This window comes from Equus przewalskii, chromosome 4 (genome assembly GCF_037783145.1).
Source record: "Equus przewalskii isolate Varuska chromosome 4, EquPr2, whole genome shotgun sequence".
Taxonomy (NCBI): Eukaryota; Metazoa; Chordata; class Mammalia; order Perissodactyla; family Equidae; genus Equus; species Equus przewalskii.
In genome coordinates, this window is record NC_091834.1 from 17,923,838 (window position 1) to 17,947,606 (window position 23,769).

Consider the following 23,769-nt stretch of genomic DNA (forward strand, 5'->3'; position numbering starts at 1 on the left):
AGTGGGGGAGCCTGGGGTGAGCACCCACTTTGAGGGAAATTTCCAGAAGACAGAGGGTGAGTGCAATTTCAATCTTGAAGAGCTTATGAGACAGGCCTGTGAAAACCACCTCCATCCATCAACCAACATGTCCTGTGCTCGCTGTGACACCAAGTGGACGTGCCCGCCCTAAACAGTTACGAAGTGTCCTCCTCAAAACGTCTCTGCTCAATTTCACTGATCTGCACCCGGAAGAAGGTACAAGTGTTTCTAACTGGGGGTCAGGCAAGGTTTCAGGAAAAAGGAAACATCTTAGCTGGGCTTAAGGGAGACGTGAGATTTAAATAAATCAGGTGGATGAACTAGTTCAGACTTCAGGCTGAAATAATCTCACTAGCTCAAGTCAAAGAAATTTCTAGATCAGTGACTCTCAACCTTGCCTCCACATTGGAATCATCTAGAAGTTTAAAAAGAAAACACCTCTCACTTCCAGAGATTCTGGGCTGGGTTCTACAGACCCAGATGCTTTCCTAAATGGCTGCGCCTCGAATGTGCTCAGTTGAGGCAGTTTCTGGGGCTGGTTTAGGACTGGAAGGGGCCGTAGGGATGGCGGTCAGAGGAGAAAGCTGTCAACACTAAGGACTTCACTTTGTTCTGAGAGTAGCACATGCTAACCCAACACTCCCCCCCCGCCGCAGCTTCCTCTTGGTGGGAGCACCTCGATTTGGCTTAGTCTATGACTAACGCAAGATGCACCAGATATGACAAATTTCATGAGTAAATGAGGGACAGCTTGGTCTCAAATATTTAATTCATATATACAAGACATTCTTTGGCATTTATCATTCACATTATATTTCAGTTATAATTTAAGACATAAAAACTTAATTTTATTTATAATATTACTAATGTTCTTTCTGCTAAAAAGTAGGTAATCAACCTAAACTAAAAAGTATTAAACTTATTAAGATGAATAAATAAGAATTTTCTTTTCTGGAGACATAGTTTTAACCATTTTTAGTTTTTGGAACCAGGGGAAAAGGTTTGGGGCTGTAAGTAAGCGTAGTCAGTGACACAAATCCACCAGGACTTACCTTTATAATCGTCCAAGGGCTCACCAGCAGGCAGCGCAAAGTAATACTGACTGTCTCTCCCATGGTACAAAGTGCGTTTGGCATTATTTCCTATCTGGTAACTAAATTCATAACGAAAGTCCTACGATCCGTTCCATAGAGAGCAAAAAAGAGCAGAGATCAACAAACTGAATTACAGCCCCAATAAACACATACCTGCATCTGTCACTCCACCTGAGGACGTTGTTTAGACAGGCACAGGGCAGATAACAGCTAAGTGTCCCCGAATACACACCCACGTGGGGTGACCTCCCACCTCCAGGGCCCCCCTTTCCACAAAGCCCCAAGGATTCCAAACAACAGCTGTGTCTGTCACTCAGGGTTGTGTGCTCTCCGGGCCTGGGACCCCCAACAGTCATGGAAGCACAGACCCTCTGGGCCTCCTCCAGGTGAAAGGGATGTGGCTACACCTCAGACTTCCATTGGGAGCTTAACAGACAGGACACAGGAGGGGAGGACTCTGCCAAACGTCTTGGTGATAGAGCAGGGCATCTGAACTGGGATTTGAGTGAGGACGCATGTGGGTTTCTGAGAGAAGGAGCAGCCTGGGCATGACCCGGGGCAGGAGCAGATCAGGTGTCTACACCAAGAGGATGGGGAGCCAGGCCGTTGCACTCCTCTGACCCCAGGGCTGAGCTCTGCATCCCACAGCATTTCATCCAGAGACTGGCCACAACCTCTGAGGTTTTGCTGGGCTGCAGCTGTCTCCAGTCCTTTAAGACAGATGCAGGGCTGCCAATCTTACCCGTCTCCCTGACATGCAGAAGACGCTAAAGATGGTGTGTGCCTCGAGGCCACGATGGGGCTGCACCTGACAGGCCACGTCTCGAGGAGCTTGGTTGGTGGTCAAGTACAGCTGAGCTTTCCCTAGAAAACTGTCCTTCGAAGCTACAGAAAAAATGAAATGGGGATTAAAGCCATGATGGACATTTACAGCAGCACCGGATCCCATTTTTATAGCACAAACCTCATAAGGTTGTCAAGGTGTGGGCCGCAGACTAGCAGCATCAGCATCCCCTGGGCCTCACCCCAGACCTGCTGGGTCAGAAACCAGGGGTTGGCACCCGGCGATCTATGTTAACACATCTTCCAGGGGACTCTGATGTACACTGGAGGTGAGGACCACTGCCATGAAGCATCCGCTAATATACACATATTCACTGGGCGCTCACTACACAGGGCAGCCACAAGCCCAGGTAGGGGGAGATGGAGTGGATGAGACAGACCAATTTCCCACCTGGGAGCGAGACACCAGCCAAACCGACAGAAATCAGTCTAGAGCAGAAGACACTAAAGAACACAGCACTCCAGCAAATCAAACCCTCTCCACTCCCTGCGTTCTCCTAAAGCTTCTTCCATAAACACATGTAAGTATAGCTTAGTTGAATTTATAGTACTGATACAATTTAATATTTTGTTTTTATTAACTGCCTTAATATTGTAAATATTTTCCATGTTGTCAAGTAGTGTTCAAAATCACTGTCGTAAATAGCTATTATAAATAGATATACTTTAGTATACATAACCCTCATTCCCCAACAATTAAACATTTTATTTTCTAATTTCTGCTATTATTAATTACTTTATAATAACTATTCTCATATGTAAAGTTTTTGGTTTTTACTTTTGATGTCTTTTTCTTGAGATAAATTATAGGAGTAAGATTTATATGTTGAAATTGTTTAAAATTCTGATGATGTTATGATGAGGAGGAGGAGGAATCATTTGCTGAGCCTCTGCTCCACACCAGGCACTGGGCTAGATACTGTTCATATATTATCTTATTCAATAGGCACCTCAATCATGGAAGACAGATCCTGTAAGAGTGTAAGCTCAAAAAGGAAGGAGTGACTACTTCTGAGCTGACCAGAGACATCCTCACAGCAGGAGACCCACTGAGCAGTCTTAGCATGTGAGTCGTACTGGATTAGGACAGGGATGTGGGGAAAGAATGGACATTCCCATTGAAACAACCACGGGGAAGACCTGGAGCCATGGAGGGCCTGGGGTGAGCAGGAGGGTGACAGGAGGACAGCGCTGCCAGTGAGGGTGGGCACAAGGAGACAAGGGCTGGCGCCAGGGCTGCACTGGGATGGTCTGGTGGCAGCAGAGGGGCTCTCAGTCTCCTCCCCCAGCGTCAAATATGACGGATCCGAGAGAAAGGCGTTTACACATGTTACTTGGACAAAGTTCAGAGGCAAAAGAGAGTGAGGTCTTGCTTTGGCAAAAGGCATTTGTGGAAACAAAAGGAAATGTGGTCCCTCTTGTGGCAAACATAGGACCTAGGGTTTAGTTTCTAAATGCACCATGGGAGGCAGGAGGATGTTCATAAAGATGTCAACAAAAACAGTGAGGATCAAACCTCGGGGGCCTTATTGAGCTCCACTGCCATGCTTTCAATCAAAAGTTAACCTTGGGTTTCTTCCTTGAGAGAAACCAGAGTCAGCGTGGAATGCAAAACTGGAAATGCATGAAGGGTTTCAATTAGTGCAAAAACGTGGACACTGAACCAAACTCATCTGTAGATGAAATCTGTTGAATGCTTTGTGCTTGTCATATGGAATTGGAAGCCTCTAGAAATGGGGCAAGATGTCTAGAAACTACCCAAAAAGAAGATGTCAGATTGAGTCATGGAAACGCCAGAAAGAACATAGAGCAGTGGTGAATTTCATCAACACTGACTCTGCAGAATGACAGGAACAACACCTGGCTGGGTTTGAAATATATGTAGAAGTTATCAACCAGTTTGCAGGGAAGGAGTGAACTCACGCAACTGTCTAGGACAAATAAAACACATGTGTAATAAAAAAAAAGACAGCCCTCTCAACCTTTACTGTGATCTGAACATCCACGTGATCCCTTAAGGAAGAGTAAACTTACAGGGGCACACCCGGATCTCCTTCCCCCATCCTCTAACATCAGGAAGTAACAATGAGCAGTGAAGTGACAGTGAGGAAGGAGGGGAGCGTCAGGACACTCTGGAACAAGAGCCCAGGCCTGTCAGATGTGACTGCAATTCCCAGGAGAAACATATGAATATAGCACAGCCTTATCATCCCCCACACCAGATCTGGCTGACAACTTAACATACCCACAGAGGCTTGTAGGACATACGTCTCCCCAGGGCTCAGTGAGTACGGCTTTATGGTCACAGTTTGCTCCGTGATACCTATGGGAAAGGAAGGGCCACATGGAAACAACCATCAGTGACTCAGAAGGACAGGAGGTCAGACAAAACCCTTGGCACAGGTTTCACCCTCACTCCAGAGGTGAAGGGGAAATAGTACCAGTTAAACATGCTTCTTGCTACCTGGACATGCCGGTGGTTTGTTCACCATCTGCCCTCTTTACAGAGGGAAGAGCTCATCCCCTGCCCAACAGAAGCAACACTGAGCAGGGACCAGTGTGCCCTGGCTCAGGAAAGACACTCACCTCCCTGGCAAAAGAGAACGCTGGTAAGAGCTTATTTTATATATTTATAACTAGGTTCTGTGTTTAATTTGACTATTCTATAAATGTAGTTTATCCATACAGTATGATTAAGTTATTTCAAAGGAATTTCTAAATCTTTGCAGGATATTGGTTGTGAAAATCTGGGTGTGACAGTGGACCAGTGGTGACTGCATGACTTCCTTAGCAGGGAGAGGCTGACTCTGAACTGCCTACCCTGAAAACAGGAGATCCACAATGCAACACTGATGAGCTGAACAAGGACAGTTTAAACATCACAATTTAAATCCGCATTTCCTGAAATTCTTCAGGGGGAGGGTGAGGAGGCAATCATTTCACAATAGTGTGATACCTAGAGCCTCAGCTGAGGGATGACATCATTGTACGTGTTACCATGAAAGGCATCCATGCAATAAATTGAGCAGAACCAGAAGTCTGCACTGGCAAATGGTTAAAATTCAACTGCTCTGCAGGAACAGCGTCATTGTGCTCAACTGTGGGAGCACTCGTCCCCATCATGAAATGCCCTAACAGAATATGTGCACAAAGGTGTCTGGGCACCAGTTCTCTGGGCCCACCACTCATGTCAGTTTAGCAGGCTCTTCCTCTCAGTCTGCAAACAGGAGGCTCCTGGCAGGCACCAATTCTACCTTTGATAAAAGAGCTCTGTGGTCCAGAGAGGTACAAACACAAGTTGAGAAGGTACCATGACCCCAAACACTTCTCTAGTAAAAGGAAAAGTTGCAGAAGAAATTGAGAGGCTGGAATCCAAGCTTTTATGAAACAGCTGTAAATTCTAAGACACAAAGAGGGTCTTCATACCGGATGAGGTGTAGCCGTGGAAAACAGCTCGGCGAACCAGGGACTTGGGCCAGTCCACCATGAGCACAGGCCTGGCACTAACAGTGGGGAGGAACGGGCCCAACAGGTTGTCCCCATCACCGTGGCTCTCATCAGCATTCACATTTGGTCCTGATCCTGGGAGGTTGATGTTGGTCCCTAAGAAGATAAACCAAACCAACGGATGGTGAAGAAAAAAGTTGTAATGATCCTCTTTTCATTTCATTCTCTTCATGTTCAAAGTCGGTATCAAGAACAATTTCCATTATTGCTGGATACTGCATATCTAAAATCGTCTTTAGCAACTGAACATATTCAAGAGAAGAACTTCCTCATCATATGATTAGTGGTATAACTACATATTCCTTCCTTCCTCCCTTCATTTATTCAACAAATATTTATTCTGGTCTACTAAGCCCAGGTACCAGTCTAGGGACTGGAGATGCTGCAGTAAGCCAGAGGAACAGAGTCCCTGGAATTCTATGGTGAGCAAGTCAGAAAAAGAACCAAGAAAATACTCACAAAAATACTACAAAGCCAGGTAATGATAGCGCCGTGAGGATAAAGCAGGGCATGTGGGATGAGAGAGAGAGAAAGGATCGGGAAGGGGCTGTTTTAGAGATGGTGGTCAAGGAGGAACCCCCTCTGGGAGGGGCTCAGAACACAGACTTGAATAAGCTCTTTGAAGGAACTACGGTGGGAATGATCTGCAATATGGGTGGAGGGAGTGAGTAAGGGGCAGAGGGCAGAAATGAGACAGAAGAAATTGCCAAGGCCCTGGCTGCCGCCCCGAGTGTGGCAGAAGGCCACAGGAGGGATTGGCCAGGAGGCACGTTCTGGTTTGTGGTCCTAAAAGTGCTCTGGCTGTGCAGGCAGATGACTACAGGCAGCAAGATAGAAGCAGAGACAATGAAAGATTCCTGCACGGGCGAGGCAAGAGATGAGGCTGGACTTTGCTTAGGGAAGGCTGATTTGAGACTTCAAGTAAAGGTCATTGAAACGAGATATAATGACAAAGGGCATCAATGTTGGGGGATTAGAATGGACGCTCAACTGTCAGGAGGAGTAATTTTATGAATGCAATGTTTTTTCTTCATTTAGTATTATTTACTAAGCACCTGCTGGGAATGTAAAAGCGAGCCCCCAGAACAGATGTGTATGGCAAACAGGAAGGGGCACAGAGGCTGCAGAGACCATGGCTCTGGAGGCAGTTGAGGACTGTCTAAGAACACACTGAGTAAATTAGGTAAAGAAATTGCTCACTGCTCAATCATCTGTTCATTTCACAAACAATCATTCACTGATCATCCATGTATTCCTTCCATAGATAAATCAGTCATTCACTGATCATTCATTATTCATTAGATAAATAAATCATTCATTGATCATCTATTCATTAGATAAACAAATTATTCACTGCTTATCCATCTACTCATTCAATAGATAAACTGTTCATAGATCATCCATCTATTCATTCCAGATACAAATAAATCATTCACTGACCATTCATTATTCATCAGATAAACAAATTGTTCACTGATCGTCCATCTATTCATTTGATAATAAATCATTCACTGACCATCCGTCTATTCACTCGATAACACGCTCATTGCATGCTAATATGCCAGGCTCTGTGACAGGTCTGGGGACGCAAGTATAAACTTGCCATGGAAGCTTTCCTTGGCGATCTCAGAGTGGGAGAGACAGACATAGAAAGTCAATGAGTACAACATGCCACCTGCTTTAAACAGGTGGGAATAATACACTGCACTGCTGGCGGGGAGTGTCACAAGACAAGAAGGAGGGGGACTTCCCAGAAAGAGGGAAATGGAAGCCTAGCAGAAAGGAGGAAGCTCTTCAAGATGACTACCTGGGAAGGACACTGAGGGAGGCGTTTCTGGTAGATGACCCACCATGGACCAAGGGATGGGAGAGAGACAGTGTCTACCTGGGCCTGGGGCTAGTCTTGGGTAGGGTACCAGAAGCACAGGGGACCCGAAGTACAGAAGTATGTGAGTTAGAAATAAAGGTTTGGGTCAGATCGTGCTGTGCAGAGGAGCTTGAACTTTTCCCTTTGACTCTGGGGCTCTCTGTGGTCTTGGTAAGGGAGTGGTGTGGTAAACCTAGATTTCAAAAGAGGGCGTGGAGGGACTAGAGTGAAGGGACATGGACACAGGGGGCTCCAGAAAGAGGCACCAGTCATAGACTTACAGTCACCCGGCTGTCTCCCTTTGGATGGCATTGCTTCTTGGATATCACTGTAATAGGCTTCAAAATCTACATGAAAGGACAAAATCATAACGTTTCATTTAAAACCACACACTCCCCTGAAATTAATACTGACTCTCCTGATGGATCACTAACATTGCCCCCCGTCTGTTTCTGGAATCTGCATACTGTTTTGTGAATTACAAAGTCCCTAAAAGGTAGTATTTCACCACATCATCATGACAGCTGGGGGAGACAGGTGTCATTGTCCCCAGGGTCCCCAAGAGGAGCTGGCATTCCCAGTAGGTGTGTGGCTTCCCAAAGATAACCTGGCTAGTAGGTGTAGGGAAGAAGGCCCAGATGCTCTCTTCAAGCGTGCTTCCGCTGTTCTTTCAGAGAACGCTTGGTACTCTTTTCTCTCAGAGGGAGAGAAATAGACATAAGAGCATCCTGCTGCAAATGTCAATTTTCTGTCCCCTCAGCCCTACTCTCTCGAGGTCTGAAGATTTCACAGAGGTCACCCCACCAGCTAATTCTTCTCTTCCGAAGTCTGAGGATTTCACAGAGGTCCCCCACTAGCTAACCTGAGGCTGGGAGCCCTGGGGTGTGGCGGCCAAGTGCACAGGGCAAAGAAAGCACCATCCCCTGACTGTGAGTAGCCAAATCAAATGGCGTCACTGGGGAGGGACAATAAGGGGGATGGTAGATGCTGGGCCAGAACCTTTCTCACTGACAGTGAACTTTTCTCTTAATTTTTTAGGCACAAAGATAGTTTCTTTCCAACCTGAAAACCAATGGTAAAGTGAACCAGTCGATCACTAGGGGAGAAGTGAAAGGTGAGCAAGCTGACGTGGATGGATCACCTACTGCAGCCCAGACTCTACGTGTTTTCCAGGTTGGAGAGGAGGAAACAGACTCCACGAGCATTACACACAAGTTGTGCGTGTGAGGTCAAGGCCCATGTGGGTGTGATTTCACACCTAGACCACCAGGCACAGGCACTTACCAGGGAGGTGAGGGGCTGGGCTCTGTGGGGGCGAACTTCTCCCAGAGGGGCTGGGCCTCGGGGACCCCTCATGCTGAGGAGTCCCCCGTGGGGCTGCAGGGCCACCAGCAGTGGAGCCCCGATACACGCTGACCAGGGACTCCGTGGAAGTTCTCCTCAAGGCTGAAAGGGCAGGCCGGCTCGGGGTCTTGGGCCATGGCTTCCATGAGGATGGGGTGGTTGTTACATAGGGAGCTGCCCTGCGTGGCTCCGGGGACAGCAGATCAGACCCTGACAACTTCGAAATGTCTCCAAATCTTGAGGATCCAAGGAGCCCCACTGTTCGACAAAAGGGAACTTAAAAAAACATTTAACAGTGTTAAAAATGGAGACAAAAAACCCACTTGGCTTAAAAAGGTCTGCAGATTATATCAGAAGGCTTGTTTTAAACAAATCTGACACAAACGCCATGGAACAGCTGTTTTCACCTGGTGGCGTGCAGAACAACAGTAGGAAGCAGACATACAGAGCAGGACACTGGCTCGCACGACCATTGCGCCTGGGACCTGCTCTCCCTCAGTCCCTATGTGAACTGAGAGGGGCCTGCCCCATCCGTGTGCTCCAGCATGGGTTATTCGTGCATGTTCTAGAAGCACTCTGGGCACATGGAGTCTCTCCTAATCCTTTATCACCTGTCAGTGTCTAGTATAACAATTCTAAAAGTTATCTGTAAAGGATCAATAATAAAGAAAAAATTTCCAAGGATGTAAAAAACAATGTCTCAATAAAGTAAGCATTCACTTTCCCATGAGAAAGCAAGATTCTTTGGCAATAAAGGTTGAGATACGCCAGTCTAGGGACAATCCTTTGCTTTGCTGCAAAGTTTAACCACTGGCTGCATTTCCACTGCAAGCTCTTCTAGCACATTCAGCACAGGCTCTGATTCAGAAATTCAATTTACCTAAAGAATGTGGGAAGGCCCCCCTGCAAAGAAGGGCACAATCGCCTCTATGTCTTCAGGTCCCTTCAGCCGCTGAGGTCAGCTCTGCTCAGAGCTCTACATACGGGCGCTTTGTACGGCCCCATTGAACGGATAAAAAATAAATAAATGTGGGTCTCTGAGGGCTTGGCACAAGCTTCGGTTGTAGGAGCCAGCCGTGTCCAGCTCAGAAATAAAAGCTCCTCTGTTTGCCGTTCACAAATACCACCAGTGAGAACTCACTTCACTCCTGGTTCTAACCCAGGAGCTGACACACCTAGAGGTCCACATCCGGCACCAGGGCCCGGGTGTCTTCACACACGATTTTATTCAACCTTGCCCCCGCCCTGTTTAGAGTTATGATCCACATTTTTCACCCAAGAAAATCGGGTCTTGGAGAAGTGCTTGAAGTCTCAGCTAGCGGTGCTGGAGCGAGGAGCGGCCCCAGGCTTTCCTGCCACTCCTCTGCTCAATCCCAGTGTGGCCGCCCCAGGGGACAAGTGAGGGCTGGAAGGACAGAGGCCCTGGAGGGGTGAGCATGTCATGAGTCATTTCAAATAGCCACGACTGCCTCCATGAGTATGGAGTCCAGTCTCCTTCCGGCCACAAGGCTGAGAAGCAGCATTTGAACGCTTCTCTTCTGTGCTGTCACAGCATCCACACGAGTGTAAAAGAAGAGGAAACACGGACGCAATGAAGGGTGAGCAAGACCACAACACTGCTTCAAATGAATCAGATTTTGCAAAGTTTTAGCAATCTCAAAGTAACTCTGAGTTTTTTCCTCAGATAGCAAAATAAAGCCAACAATCATCTTTACCTTCTACACTGTGCTTTTCTGTTGCGTTGACTAAAAAGAGCTCCCAGGAGTAAGAGAGAGTGGATATCGCACCACACCCTTCACACTCAGCTTGAAGAGAAAGTTCTTCATTCCAATTAACAAAGATGTCTCTAAAGTTGACCCAGGAAATGTGGACAAATCTGGAACATGCAAATCGGGTTTGAGATTTTAGGAAATTAACTGAAGTTTCTTTGGCCGCGTTCATTCATGTCTGGCATGTTCAAATCGCTACCCATTGAGCCTGTATTTCATGAATGCAATAGCAGTATCACAGCCAACACGACCGAGCATCCACATGTAGCCACGCCTGCGCCAAACTTGACCCAGCCATACCTCACGCGACACTGGCCAGGTCCTAGGAGGCTATGCACTGAGCTCAGAGAGGCTTTGCCACTTCCTCCAGGTCACACAGAGCTCAGGGGAGAGCCAGTACCAAGTAGCTCCAGGCCTGGCTCTGGCCAAGCTCTCCACACAAGGCAGCCTGCGTTGTCTCCTCACCTCACCTCGGGCTTGCTTCTACCACTCCGAGTGAGGCGGGACTCGGCCACAAACCCAGCCTCACCTGGACACCCCCACGGCTGTGCACATTTGTCATTCCCACTGGGCCTTGGGAGCTCAGAGGGAAAGATACCATCTTGCCACAAGGCCCTGCCTCCTCCCTTCACGGGCCCTTGGTCATGCGGTGCCCCACACCCCACACACAAAGCCCCACGTCCACTTCCCTCGGGCCTGCATCCCTGCGGCTCCTCCTAACTCCTCCTCTAGTCTCTTTGGCTGACCCAGCCCTCTCCAAAGTGCACTGTGAGGAATATGGCTCTTTAGGACATCACATGGGGTCTGGGATTGTTGTGTTGGGTTGATTCAAGGGACTTCTTTCCTGCGGAATGTGGGGAGCCTTTAGAAGGCCAAGGCAGGGAGGGACCCTCTGAGAGGGTGTGTGGTGCAGGCATCTCCCAAGTGAAGGTACCAGGCCCTGGACGCGTCTCAGACTGCTGCCTGCACATGTAGCTCCCAGCCAGAAGACCAGGGAGGGCACACATGTCATCGCCTGGCCCTGGGCCAGCCTGTCCGTGTATGTGTCTCTGTGCAGGTGTGTGTTTCTCTGTGTGAGTCCGTGTGTGTGCATGTATGTGTGTGTGTCTCTGTGTGTGCGTGTGCATGTCTCTCTTCATGCATGGTGTGTGCGGGTGTGGTGGGGTAGGGTAGGGAGGGGATGAGGTGGACACGGCCAAGGAGAGGCCCAGCTGGCCTGAGATCCCCCCAGGGACATTGTCAACAGGGGCCAGATAATTTCTGATGGGACTGACAGATGTTCACCCAACAACTTTATACATGGTAAATGAACATTTTAAAATAAATTCCGTAATTATTTTGTGAGCTGCTACGATGGGAGGGGCACCTCCTACTCGGAGCCCCTAATGTCAGCGTTAGCCTAGCGAGCTCCACCCAGAGGCCAGCCCGAGAGCAGGGTCACTCCTTGCCCCTTCTGACCAGTCTCCTCCCTCCTGAGCAGCAGGGATGCTGCGTGGCTCCAAGCGCAACCCCTGTATGCACAGCAGGTTTCTGTGGTCACTCTCAACACCAGCCGGGTGCAGGGCACAGGAGGGCAAACTCCGCGGAGACGCACTGTGGGGGTTGCAGTGCAGGTGGTACCTGAGTGCTGAGTCGGGGCGTGTGGACAGGAACACCTGTGCCTCTGAAGAGTTCCGGCCGTGGCTGGACACTGTCAGCGTCACTAGAAACTGGTCATAGGTGTCGCTGAGAGAGTTGGCTGCAAAGGAAAGCGTGGGAGCCGAGGCGTGCAGGCCATGTGGAGAGGAGGACGGGAAGCAGAGGCGCCCAGGGGCGCTGGCTGCGGTGCATTTCCAGTGATACCTGTGGGAGAGGCATTGATGGGCTGAAGGCGACTGCTCTGGCCAGTCAGAGGACAATGTTGTTGCCAAGTGGGCTTTCCCTGGGGCTGCAAAAGGGAGCATGTGGGCTGGGGAGATAGGATGTTTCCCTTACTGTCTGGTGTAAGCGGGGTGGGAGGTTCCAAAAGTGGGAGCAGAACCACCAAGTCAGGGGTCCCGGCCCAGCCTCACCCAGCTCACTTGCTCAGGGCCCTGGAGACCTCGCATGTGGCCCTGCTCCCCAGTCCCTGAGTGCTTCCCATCCCCTGGGCAGCCATGTGCCCTGGTCATCCCCTCCTTCCACCCTGCCCTGCACAGAGGCTGCCTCCCACCTCCATCACATCTCTGCACCCCACCAAGCCGCGCTTCACAAACTGCCTCTGAGCCCACAGCTCCACAGGGCAGACAGGCAGGCCACATCCTCCCAGCTTTTGGGAGAAAATGCGTTCCGAGGGCCTCAGGGGAATAGCCCAGTCCCAGAAGTACTAGTGGGCGGGCCAGGAGACTGCAGACGCCTCACCTCCCAATCTCACCATCCTCTGCAATGTGACATTGCTGAGTTCAACAATCAGAAAGACAGCATCATCCCCACCCTTCAGCGGGTCTTACTCTAGCAGGGGACACACACTGAAACAAAGAGCCCCACCTAGGGAGAGAGGCAAGAATGGACGTGCGTGCCCGGAGGGGAGGTCTGTACGACCCCACAGCAGTGAGCCCCGCACAGGTGCTCCCTGAGTCTCTGAAGTGCTGTTCATCTGTCAAAGTGCCATTTCCTCATGTGGACTGTAAGTGATCTGAACCTGGAACTAGTTCTACACCTCTCTTTCCAACGCCTGCACGAGGCGGCAGCATCGCAAAGTTCCGTTCATCCCTCAGCTGGCAGGAGCTCAGCCCCGCTCAGCTGGCGGGTCCAGCTCACACGCACTGCGGAGCATGGTCCTCCAGGGTTCAGCTGGAGTATTCTTCACTCCCAGGGAGCAGATTCAGCTCATTGCAGTAGACACACGCTGAGCTCTTGTCTTCGGGCACCCTACTGGGTTCTAGGGGGAGGGGTGCAGAGATGAACAAGACCCAGCTCTGTCTCCTGAGGCTGGGGGAGGGGAGGTACACAGCCAGCTGTGTGCTTGGTCCGAAACACGTGCTTGAGAACAGCTAGGGGACGGAATTGGCCAGTCCAAGAGGATGCCTCTCACCTCCACCAGGCTTACAACACACCAAAGCCCCCAGTTGGAATGTAGCAAATGTGTGTGTGGTTATAGGAGTTAAGGGAATAAAGAGGCTTCTCTATTTATTTATGAATGTTCATTGAGTACCTGCCATGTGCCAGGCAGAGGGGATATAGCAAACCGGAGCCCTGTCCTCCTGGAGCTAATATTCCAGTGGGGACAGAAAATTAACAGTGATCATAAAAAGTGAGCAAATGATCAGATGTTAGAGGAGAAGATTGCTTATGGAAAAAGAAACAGCAGAATCAGGATAGGATTCTTGTCAATTTTTTTTTAAATATATCACTTTTTTTGGTGAGGAAGATTGGCCCTGAACTAACATCTGTTGCCAATCTTCCTCTTTTTTTTTCTCCCCAAAGTCCCCTAGTACATAGTTGTATATCCTAGTTGTAGGTTCTTGTAGTTCTTCTATGTGGGATGCTGCCACAGCATGGTTTGATGAGCAATGCTAGGTCCATGCCCAGGATCTGAACTGGTGAACCCCAGGCTGCCATAGCAGGGCATGCAAACTTAACCACTGGGCCAAGGGGCCAGCCTCCTCTTGTCACTTTAAATGGGGTCATGGTGGGGCTCACTGGGAAGGTGACTGAGCTCAAATGCAAGGAAGCAAAGTGGTAACAGATGTCAGTGCACTGAAGGAGGAGATGCAGAAGGCACCTCCCTGCAGAGGTGCTGAGGGAGAAGCAGGCCCCCGGATGTCAGAGGTGGGCAGGGGCACCAGCTGTCTCAGAGAGAGAGAAAGCAGGAGCAGGAGGAGAGAAAGTCCAAGGGTAAGAGGTGGGGGCAGATCACCGTGGGCTTCACAGGCGTCGCAAAGACTTGGATTTCACTGAGTGAAAGGGCAGCACTGGAGGGTTTGGAGCAGTGAAATGACATTTTCTGATGTGTTTTATTTTTTATTTATTGACTTTTTTTTTTTGGCTGAGGAAGATTGGCCCTGAGCTAACATCTGTGCCAACCTTATTCTGTTTTGTATGTGTGTCACCACCACAGCATGGCTGACGGAACAGCATAGGTCCATGCCCAGGAGCCGAACCAGGGCTGCCAAAGTGGAGTACGTTAAACTTAACCACTAGGCCACTGGGCTGGCCCATAAAAGACTCTGCCCACCTGCTCTGTGGAGAATGGACTGAAAGGGGTGGGTGGAAGCATGGAGACTGGTGAGGAGACCTTATGGAAATAAGCCCAAGGTGGTGACGGCTCAGACCAGGGAGGAACCAACAAGATTTCCTGACAGACTGGACGAAACAGGAGAGAAAAAGAGAAGCCAACAATGCTGCTCAGGTTTCTGTCCTGAGCAACTAGAAAGATCCTTCCCTCAGCAGAGACAGGAAGGCTGCAGGGGAGAAAGCGGGTCTTGTGGCTGATATTTCTCTCTAGGCACACGGGAGAGGATGCCGAAGAGATGATGGGATCTCCAGCCTGGAGAGTGGGGAGTGCTCTGGAAGGAGGGAGTGTGCTCGAGGTAATTGGTGCATGGATGGTGTCCATGGCGGATGTGTGTTCCAGGTTATCTGCACATGCATGGTGTCCATGGAGGATGTGCGCTCGAGGTTACTGGTGAGTGGATATAGCTACAGCAGGACACTGGAAGAGGCCACCTGGGGAGGGGTGTGGCTGGAGAAGACCAGCACCTGAGCCATGGGCCTCTAACATCAAGGGACTCACCCATTTAGAGAGGTGCAACACTTAGAAATCAAGCTTCCTATGCACCAAATGCACCTTACAAACCAAAATTTTTAATAATAACCTATTTGCTATGGACTAAATGTTTGTACTCGCTCAAAGTTCATCTGCTGAAGTCCTACTTCCCAAGGTGATGGTCTTACGAGGTGGGCCTTTGGGCGGTGCTTAGGTTGTGAGGGTTGCGCCCCCATGAATGGGATTTGTGCTTTTACAAAAGAGACCAGAGACCCTCTCACCCCTGCACAGAGGGAGGATGGTCATCTATGAACCAGGAAGCAGGTCTCATCAGATACTGAACCTTCCGGCACCTTGATCTTAGACTTTTAGCCTCCAGAATTGTAAGAAATAAATATCTGTTGTTTATAAGCATCCCAGTCTATGGTATTTTGTTACAGCAGCCTGAACTAAGACAATATTTAAATCTCACATCCCAAAATACCAACTTACAAAGCTACTCCTGTTTATTTCCACCCCTTTCCTAAATTCCCTGATATTTTGACAGTACGTGAAACATCAGTTCAGCTAATAAAATTTGAGGTACTTGAAATTTTTAATTATTATGGCAGAATTCTAAGCCCAGCTCTCCCAACATTCTGGTGCCCAAGTTTGGAGAGGGCAGAGGAGGAAGAGAAAGGCCGTGAGGAGAGTGAGCAATTGCACCCAGTCCTTTAGTGCTCACCTGAGAGGTGCCCCAGGCTTGTCCGGGTCGTAGGACAGGAATCCCCTGAGGATGATGGTGGTCGAGGGGGTCCTCGAGACAAACAGGTGTGTGCCCTCGGAGATCACGCTGACAGGGGCCCGGGCTCGCACCTCCACCCCCACGCAGTAGTTACTGTGCACGGCACTGCCTTCCACCTGAACCTGGAACACCAATGACAGGGACGTCACTCAGGGGATCGGGCTCGGGCAGGATGCCCACAGGAGGCACATGCTTGTCTTAAAATTAGAAGGAAACTGGTGAGTCTAAATGCAGCATCAGCTCCAACTAGAGGCTTCGAGCACTGCACAGAAAGACAATTATTTTCAACTCCCAATCAAACTAAACATCCCACTGTGTGCCCATTGGAGACAAAGTGGCTGGAGCCAATGAGAGTAGGAACATTTTCCTAACCAAGCCTGTATCAACACACAAAGCTGGGGTTTCCCTAGGTTTGTGACCGTAACAACACCTTAGATAACAACTCCCCAAGTGTGCACATATTTCAGATTTCAAACCTGCTCCGCCAGCGGTAAATTTTCCCATGGTCTCAGATTTCATTTATTTACTTTCTTTAAGCTGCCTTTTCAACCCCCAAACATATTATGGACTTAAAGAAATATAGATGAAATTTAAGACAAATATGTTTAAGCTCAGGAATAGTGGAACCTTTTATAAATACTGCATTCAAAAGTATTCTTTTAAAAGTTTGATGCAATTTGAAAAACTACAGTCTAGCACATGCTATCTTTCACTGGTCTCGGCCTTGCTCCTTCGTGATTTCCTTCATGAAGATCCTCATGGTTCCCTGCTGGTGGTTCCCCTGCGTGGGCGCCATGGCCGTCTAAAGACTGCGTGATAAAACTCCCATATGCCTCCAACCTCTGCTTGCTCAGCTCCTCCAGCCCAAGGAACCATTGAGAACATCCAAGTCTGTGAAGGACGGAGGAAGTGAGGGCATGAGCTACGTGTCAGGATGGCAGCACGGTGGGAGCTCTGGACATCTGCAGCTGTGACCACTGAATGCAATATGTGGCGGCGAGCTCAGATAGCAGCAAAGGCGCCTTACCAAATCTGATCTCCAAGACCTGGAGAAAGACACAGCCTGGGCCCACTCAAGGGCAGTGATGTGGCTAATGAGGAAGTGTGCCAACCAACAGAGCCATTGAGCACAGAAGCTTCAATCTCAACTTGAACCTTTCTCACATGGCCAGGGGAGGGGTGCCTGCAAACCTACTATCTACGGTCTAGGGAAAATGAACTATCACCAGCTGGACGCACCAGGCTCCCAGTGCTCGGTCTTACAACCATTGCAATGCCCATCTTATGCACCTTATCCAACAGCACACATGCTCTCAGAGCTGGTGGCTGGAGAGGAGCTCCCTTGGCTCCACTGTTCTGTCCCTTTCTCTTCTTGCCAGGTCATGTAGCACTCTCTTGTGACCTTATACAGTGTAAACCAGCCCCTGCAAGAATGACCATTTTTTCCTAACGTGAAAGCAGTATTTGTGGTCTTCAGAGTTGAGGGCCAGACCACAGGTGGTTGGATGCCCGCGTGAGGCCTCCTGGGAGGCTGGCCAGACAGCCTGTCTTGGGACCATCCTCCACCCCATTCACCTTCAACTGGACACCAAGAAGGTAAGGTCTGTGGAATACACCCCATACGATGACCTCACAGGGTCTGTTCCCGGACCACTTCAGTGTGGCTTAAATCTACCGTCATAGGAATTGCTTCCCAGGAACCTCGGTGCCAAAGTGACTCCACGATTAATCATAGAAACAGAACACCTACTTGCCCTTATCAATGTGATAGTGGGCAGTAAAAATTATAAATTGAGATGAACCAAGAAAGAATACAGACTGAATCAGGAACAAGTGATTTTTTTAAAGAATATAACTAATAACACATTTCTACTATTTTAAAATTAAACTTAAGTAACTCTGGTAGAAGGGATCCTTATGATGCTTATTACAGAGATGCCAAAACCTTGCCTCCTTTTCAAGCTCTTTCCCCATCCCCTGAGGACACTGGCTGCTGGCCGGGCACTCCTCACGTTCCCTCCCCAGGCCCCAGCAGGAGGCTGCGCTCCCTGCCTTGCTTCGCCTCCTTTGCTTCTCCACTCTGCACAGACAGCTCCAAACAGCTCCGCCCAGCTCCCGCCCTTGACCCCACCTCTTTGCTGGACACGCCACCTGAACATCCTCCTAACAACTCCAACATGACTCACTGAACACTGAAGCCATGACCGTACATTATCTCCCAACAGTCTGCCTTCCTATCGTCTTCAGAAGAAACCCCCAGCATGTTGTCAGCCTCATGTCCCACCAGTCACCCCCACAAATGGTACCTGCTTCAGCCTGATGGGACTACTGCCCCCGCCATCATGGAACACTTCCCCCAACCTTCAACACTCCAATTACCAAAGGCATGGCTAACCCTTCCTCGGAGCTCCCTTGTCATGTGGCCTGTCTCACATCGTCTATAGTTTGTTGGGTTCCACCTACCTCCCCCACTGGATGATGGGCTCACCTGTGCAAAGGTCTTATTTATCTTTGCACCCCTCCCTGGCACAGAACCAGACACAGATAGATGCTTATTTTCATTAGGAAAATGAAGAGCGGCCTCACTCTCCTCTACTCCTGCAGTCTTACAGACTTTTCTCTGATTTTCCCATTTCATCCTTACAATTAGTCACCATGGCAGGTCAATTGCTCCCACCCATCCTGAAATCCACCCTATATTTACCTGCTCTGTGCTTTATTCCCACTGCCTCTATCCTGTTTCAGTCTCTAATTGTCTCTTGACTTCACTATTAGAATACTCTAGAGTTTTAGCATTAACAGAGTAAAAGTGAGTACTCTAGAGTATTAGTATTAGCAGGTTCGAGAGTAATAGTGAGTACTCTGGAGTTTAGTATTAGCAGATTCTATAGAGTAATAGAGAGCACTCTAGAGTATTAGCATTAGCAGACTCCAGAGCAACATGAGCACTCTAGTGCATTAGTATTAGCAGACTCTAGAGTAACCATGATTATTCTAGAGTATCACTATGAACAGATTCTAGAGTAACAGTGAACACTCTAGAGTATTAGTAACCGCATACTTTAACAGTAAGTACTCTAGAGAGCATTTTAATGGTGAAGTCCCATGCTTCAATCTGTTTCCAACTCTTTCCCAATTATTATTTCCAAAGGAGAGTATGGATCATGCTCTGTTGCCTCTGAATTTTTCTATTACCTTCATCCGAAACAGTGCTACTCAAAGCATGGTCTGCAGCCCTCTGTCACCTGGCCCATTGTTACAGGCCTGGAGCACAATGAGATAAGAACAGAAATTGAGAGGAAGCATTTGGAAACCCTTACCACAGTTCAGCACTGCTGCGACATCCAAGTACCTCATCAGTGCTTCCTGGAGCAAGGTCTGGGCCAGCCTGGGTGTTGATGAACTCCTGTGTGAGCCATGTGACTGGGAGCTGGCACTGGTGCACACTGTAGGCCCACGTGTCCATGGATTAAAGAACAAAGCTCCCTCGCTGGAGCGTTTGGGCGGCACTGCACTGGTCTGGTCTCAGGTCCACCTCCCCAGCCTGGCCTTTACCACCTGGCAATCTGATCTCAGATTCTCCCTTCAGGGTCCACTCCCTACCTGCTCCGCTGAGCTCACACCCCTGCACAGAGTCGTGGTCTCCTTCCCGGCCTTGGCCAAGCTGCTGCCCCCTCCACACACTTTATATGCCTATGAACAGACTCTCCTGCAGGAAGCCGGCTTCTAAAATGAACTTCTTGATCGTCTAACCCACATATTTTCACTATTTTTCCAGCACTAATGCACTGAGCACGTGCAGAGGGTCACCAGGGATGCCCTCTCCTGGCCCCGCTCTCTGACGAACATCCCGTTTCCTTTCCAGGCAATGAGCTCCTTGATGACACAAATATTCCTCTGAGATCCTGGGACCATTGCAGTGATATATCAAAGCAGGTGCACAGGAAAGTTTTGTTAAATAAATAAGAAGGAGTTTTTAATTGATTACTTTGCCAGCATTTGAACATAAAATCTGTTCTCTCAAAGAAATTAAACATTTCTCTTGAATTCCTAGCCACAGTTTTTTCGAGAACCCCCCTCTCTGAGACAGAACAGGTTTGGAGCTATAGGTGTTCATCTCCTGCTCAAAGGCGGGTGGAAAGGAACAGTTTCGTTGTGCAAGTGGAAGTGTAAGCTGGCCAGCCCACCTTGGCAAGTGCAGTGTAGTTCCCGGGTTCCAGAAAGTAGCTGGGGACAGTGACGGTCTGTTCATGAGTGTTCACAGCAGGGGGCAGGGGCACCTGCGATCCTGCAGAGTTTGTGAAGCTCCAGGTGTAGGAAAGGCCTTGGGAGATGTCACAGAGAATGGCAGCTTCAAAGGTCACTCCCAGTTTCACAGGCTGAGACCTCCACACCTGCATATGAAAGGGCAAAGATGCCTCATTAACACTCTCATTACGCCTAATACCAGAGGAAATCATGAAAAATTCACTCTCGGCATAGAACTCCAATGATTGTCTGTGTAATCACAGGATGGGATTCTCAGAGCTGGAATTTAAAGCACCAATAAGAAATAGTACAGGGGCCAGCTTAGTGACATAGTGGTTAAGTTTGCGTGCTTCGCATCAGCAGCCTGGGGTTTGCAGGTTTGAATCCCGGGTGTGGACCTACATACTGCTTGTCAAGCCATGCTGTGGCGGCATCCCACATACAAGATAGAGGAAGACTGGCATAGATGTTAGCTCAGCAACAGTCTTCCTCAAGCAAAAAGGGGAAGACTGACACAGATGTTAGCTCAGGGCCAATCTTCCTCACACAGACACACACACACACAAATACTACATCTATTTTATAGACAAAAATAAAAAGTCAAAATATAAAAATAATGAGAAGAAAGAACAAGTATTTATACTTATATACTCATAATGAGAAAAGAAACCCTTCTAAGCATAAAATTGATGGGGAAATATGAAAGGAAAAGATTAATAGATTTGATAACATAAAAATTTTTAACTTCTAAATGTCAACAACATAAATAATTTTAAAAAGCAATTTTAAAAAATCAGAGAAAAAAGAGAATTATTTGCAAAATATACAATAGAATTAATGTCATTTAAAATCAACAAGAAATTTTCAAAGTCTCCAACAGGAAAATGAACAAAGACATGAATAAATGAATTAGAAAATAAAATATAAATTAATACTTTACTATAGGATTTGGACTACGAAATCATGCAAATGTTTCATATATCAGAAAATTAAATTAAAACAAAAAAACTCCAATCTGATAACTGGAAACAAACTGAAAGAAAGGAATATAACAATATTTCAAGCAAGTTAATAGAAGAAAGATGTATTTAAAATGACTTTAATATACAGTATTTTGAGGATATATTCTAAGGGCAAAAAGAACTACAGATAAATCTGAAAACTTACTAAGAAATTTCATTTCTGGTGGTAATACTAAAATACTTACTTTGAAAGTATTTCATGTATTTATTAGGAAAAATGCTAATAAATAATGATGTTAATGTCAATATAAACTAAGATTTTAATATGAGAGAATTCAAGTATAAAACTTTCTTATTGTAAATTGTATATAAGTAATGTTTTTGAATGTGAAACATCAGGTGAAATCATTATTTTACTCTAATTTGCATGTCCCACCAGTAGCTTCCATGCAACGACAGCCCAGGAGCAGTGAGTGCCCTCAGTGCCAGATTTCTGTGTCTAATCACCCCTCCGAAGGCCCAGGGCTGCACGGTGAGAGGCCGCTTCCAGAGCTGAAGCAGTTGTCAGCCAGAAGGGAAGGAAGCTTTCTAAGACTAGCGGAGGGGTGTGGCAGAAGGCCCCAGACCCAGGCCCCAAACGGATCACTTGGAGCATCTAAAGATCATCTCTATAATTGATTGACTAAAATTAACAACATATCGACAATGCTAGAAGAGAGAGAAGCTTCCCCTGTCCCTCCACACAACACACACAACTCATCAGTCAGCATCGGAAGCAGCTGGTGCCCCGACGTTGTACTATGAACACTGGGAATAAAGGGAAAAAACCTAGCATTTATTCTTGCTGTCCTGAACAATCGTATTTTAGAAAACGTTACAGATCTAGTTGAAGAGGAAAAGCTTTTTAAGTTTTTTCTCTTTTCTTTCTCTCTCTTTTTTTAAACAAAAGTAGTTTATGAATCCCAAGTCAAACAACTGCATAAAAATATTTTGGAGACAGAGAAATTTGATTATGAGTTAGATTTAGATTATATTAAGAAATCATTGCTAATTGTTGAGATAGCATTATGTTTATGTAAGAAAATGCCCTTAAGTTTCTAGAGATATATATTGAAGCATTTAGGGGTTAAATGTCATATCTAAGAAGAATTTCAGAATATTTCAGCAAAGAAAAAAATAGAGAAAACAAATATGGTGACATTTTAATGATTGTTCAACATAAGTGATGAGCTCATCACACTATTATTTCTCCTTTTATTCATACTTGAAAATCTCCATAATAAAATCTTTTACATGTAGTTCATAAATATACAAAAACATATTTGCTAACATTAATAAGCCAAAAAGGGCAATGATGCAGGTGGAAATATTAGTGCCTACGAGTCCACAGCCCCACCCCTCCCAGCCACTTTGCCTTTTCCAAGCCCTCTCCACTCTCCCCCGTCCTCTGAGAAGGCGCCTGCCCATCCCACACTGCGAGCCGGATGGCAATCTGTGAGGACGGAGGAGCGAGGACGGCTCAGGGACCGGGGTGGATATTCTGCCCGGCCACCTCCTACTCTGGGGCAGATGATGGTGCCCGGGCTCCCTCTGGAGGACAGTTTGATGAAGGTCTCCCATAAAAACTGGAAAGGGAAAAGACATGTAGGAGCTGGGAGGTGAGATTTGAAGACACACTGGTATTTGTTATAAACGGAATTTCATTTTTGGCTTTCTTTAAATGACTTTAGTCATGATTTAAATTGTGTTTTAACTATCTTTATTGTTTCTACTCTGAATATGATACCAGTCTAGAATTTGTCACAAAACTGCCCAGATTTATATCAGTTATAGCAAATGGTAACACTGAGGTGCCAACTTTTAACCCATTAATAATAACAAACACACAAAATTATGAAATGCCTGGGGGATGAGCCCTGGTTCTAGGATGCTGACACGTGTGTTGCCACAGGAGGATTTCTGGCAAAGCTCATCCAAGTCCTAAAATGTGTTATGTCCTGTGGTTCAGTGATTTGTAGAAATTAATCCTATAGAAATGCCATAGACAAGCAGAAAGATGTGTATACAGACCGTCTCCAGTTATTTGTAGTGCTGCAAAATTGGAGACAGCAGATATTCAATAACAAGGACACTGTTAAAGGATGAATAATTTGTACGTATGGTTTAACGTTACGCCACCATTAAACTCATGTAATCAAAGACTACTTAACAACAAGAGAAAATGGTCACACTATAACCCAGTGATACCGATTCTGTGATAGCACACATCCACACGCACACACATGCACATACATGCACACATGCAACTCACAGACATGAACATGTACATGCATGCACAAGCACACAGGCGCACACACACATATATGTACCACACATAGAAAACCTTAGAAAAACACAGGAAATACAGTATTGTTAACCTAGGAAGAGGCTGTGTCCCATGGTTCAACAGAGAGCAGAGTCAGGACTGAAGCCCAGACCCCTCTCCCCGAGGTCCGTGCTTCTCTCAGCCTCCCCCGTTGGCTCTGGTATTCTTGACTGTTGCCCTTCTCCCAGCCCCAGATAGCCCACTGCCCCGGCGCACAGAACTGCCTGACAGCATGGGTG

General features: G+C 47.4%; 1 protein-coding gene across 1 annotated transcript in view; it reads right to left on the reverse strand.

Annotated features, from left to right (window-relative positions):
* The window catches only part of PKD1L1 (polycystin 1 like 1, transient receptor potential channel interacting), a 116,145-nt gene that overhangs the window by 68,515 nt on the left and 23,861 nt on the right, over window positions 1-23,769 (reverse strand). The window contains exons 9-18 of the mRNA XM_070615563.1: window positions 20,143-20,349; window positions 15,896-16,077; window positions 12,066-12,287; window positions 10,392-10,552; window positions 8,617-8,952; window positions 7,614-7,679; window positions 5,385-5,561; window positions 4,204-4,281; window positions 1,858-2,000; window positions 1,074-1,194 (exon numbers count right to left, since the gene is read on the reverse strand). Coding sequence (XP_070471664.1) covers window positions 1,074-1,194; window positions 1,858-2,000; window positions 4,204-4,281; window positions 5,385-5,561; window positions 7,614-7,679; window positions 8,617-8,952; window positions 10,392-10,552; window positions 12,066-12,287; window positions 15,896-16,077; window positions 20,143-20,349 — 1,693 coding nt within the window. The remainder of the gene's footprint in view (window positions 1-1,073; window positions 1,195-1,857; window positions 2,001-4,203; window positions 4,282-5,384; window positions 5,562-7,613; window positions 7,680-8,616; window positions 8,953-10,391; window positions 10,553-12,065; window positions 12,288-15,895; window positions 16,078-20,142; window positions 20,350-23,769) is intronic.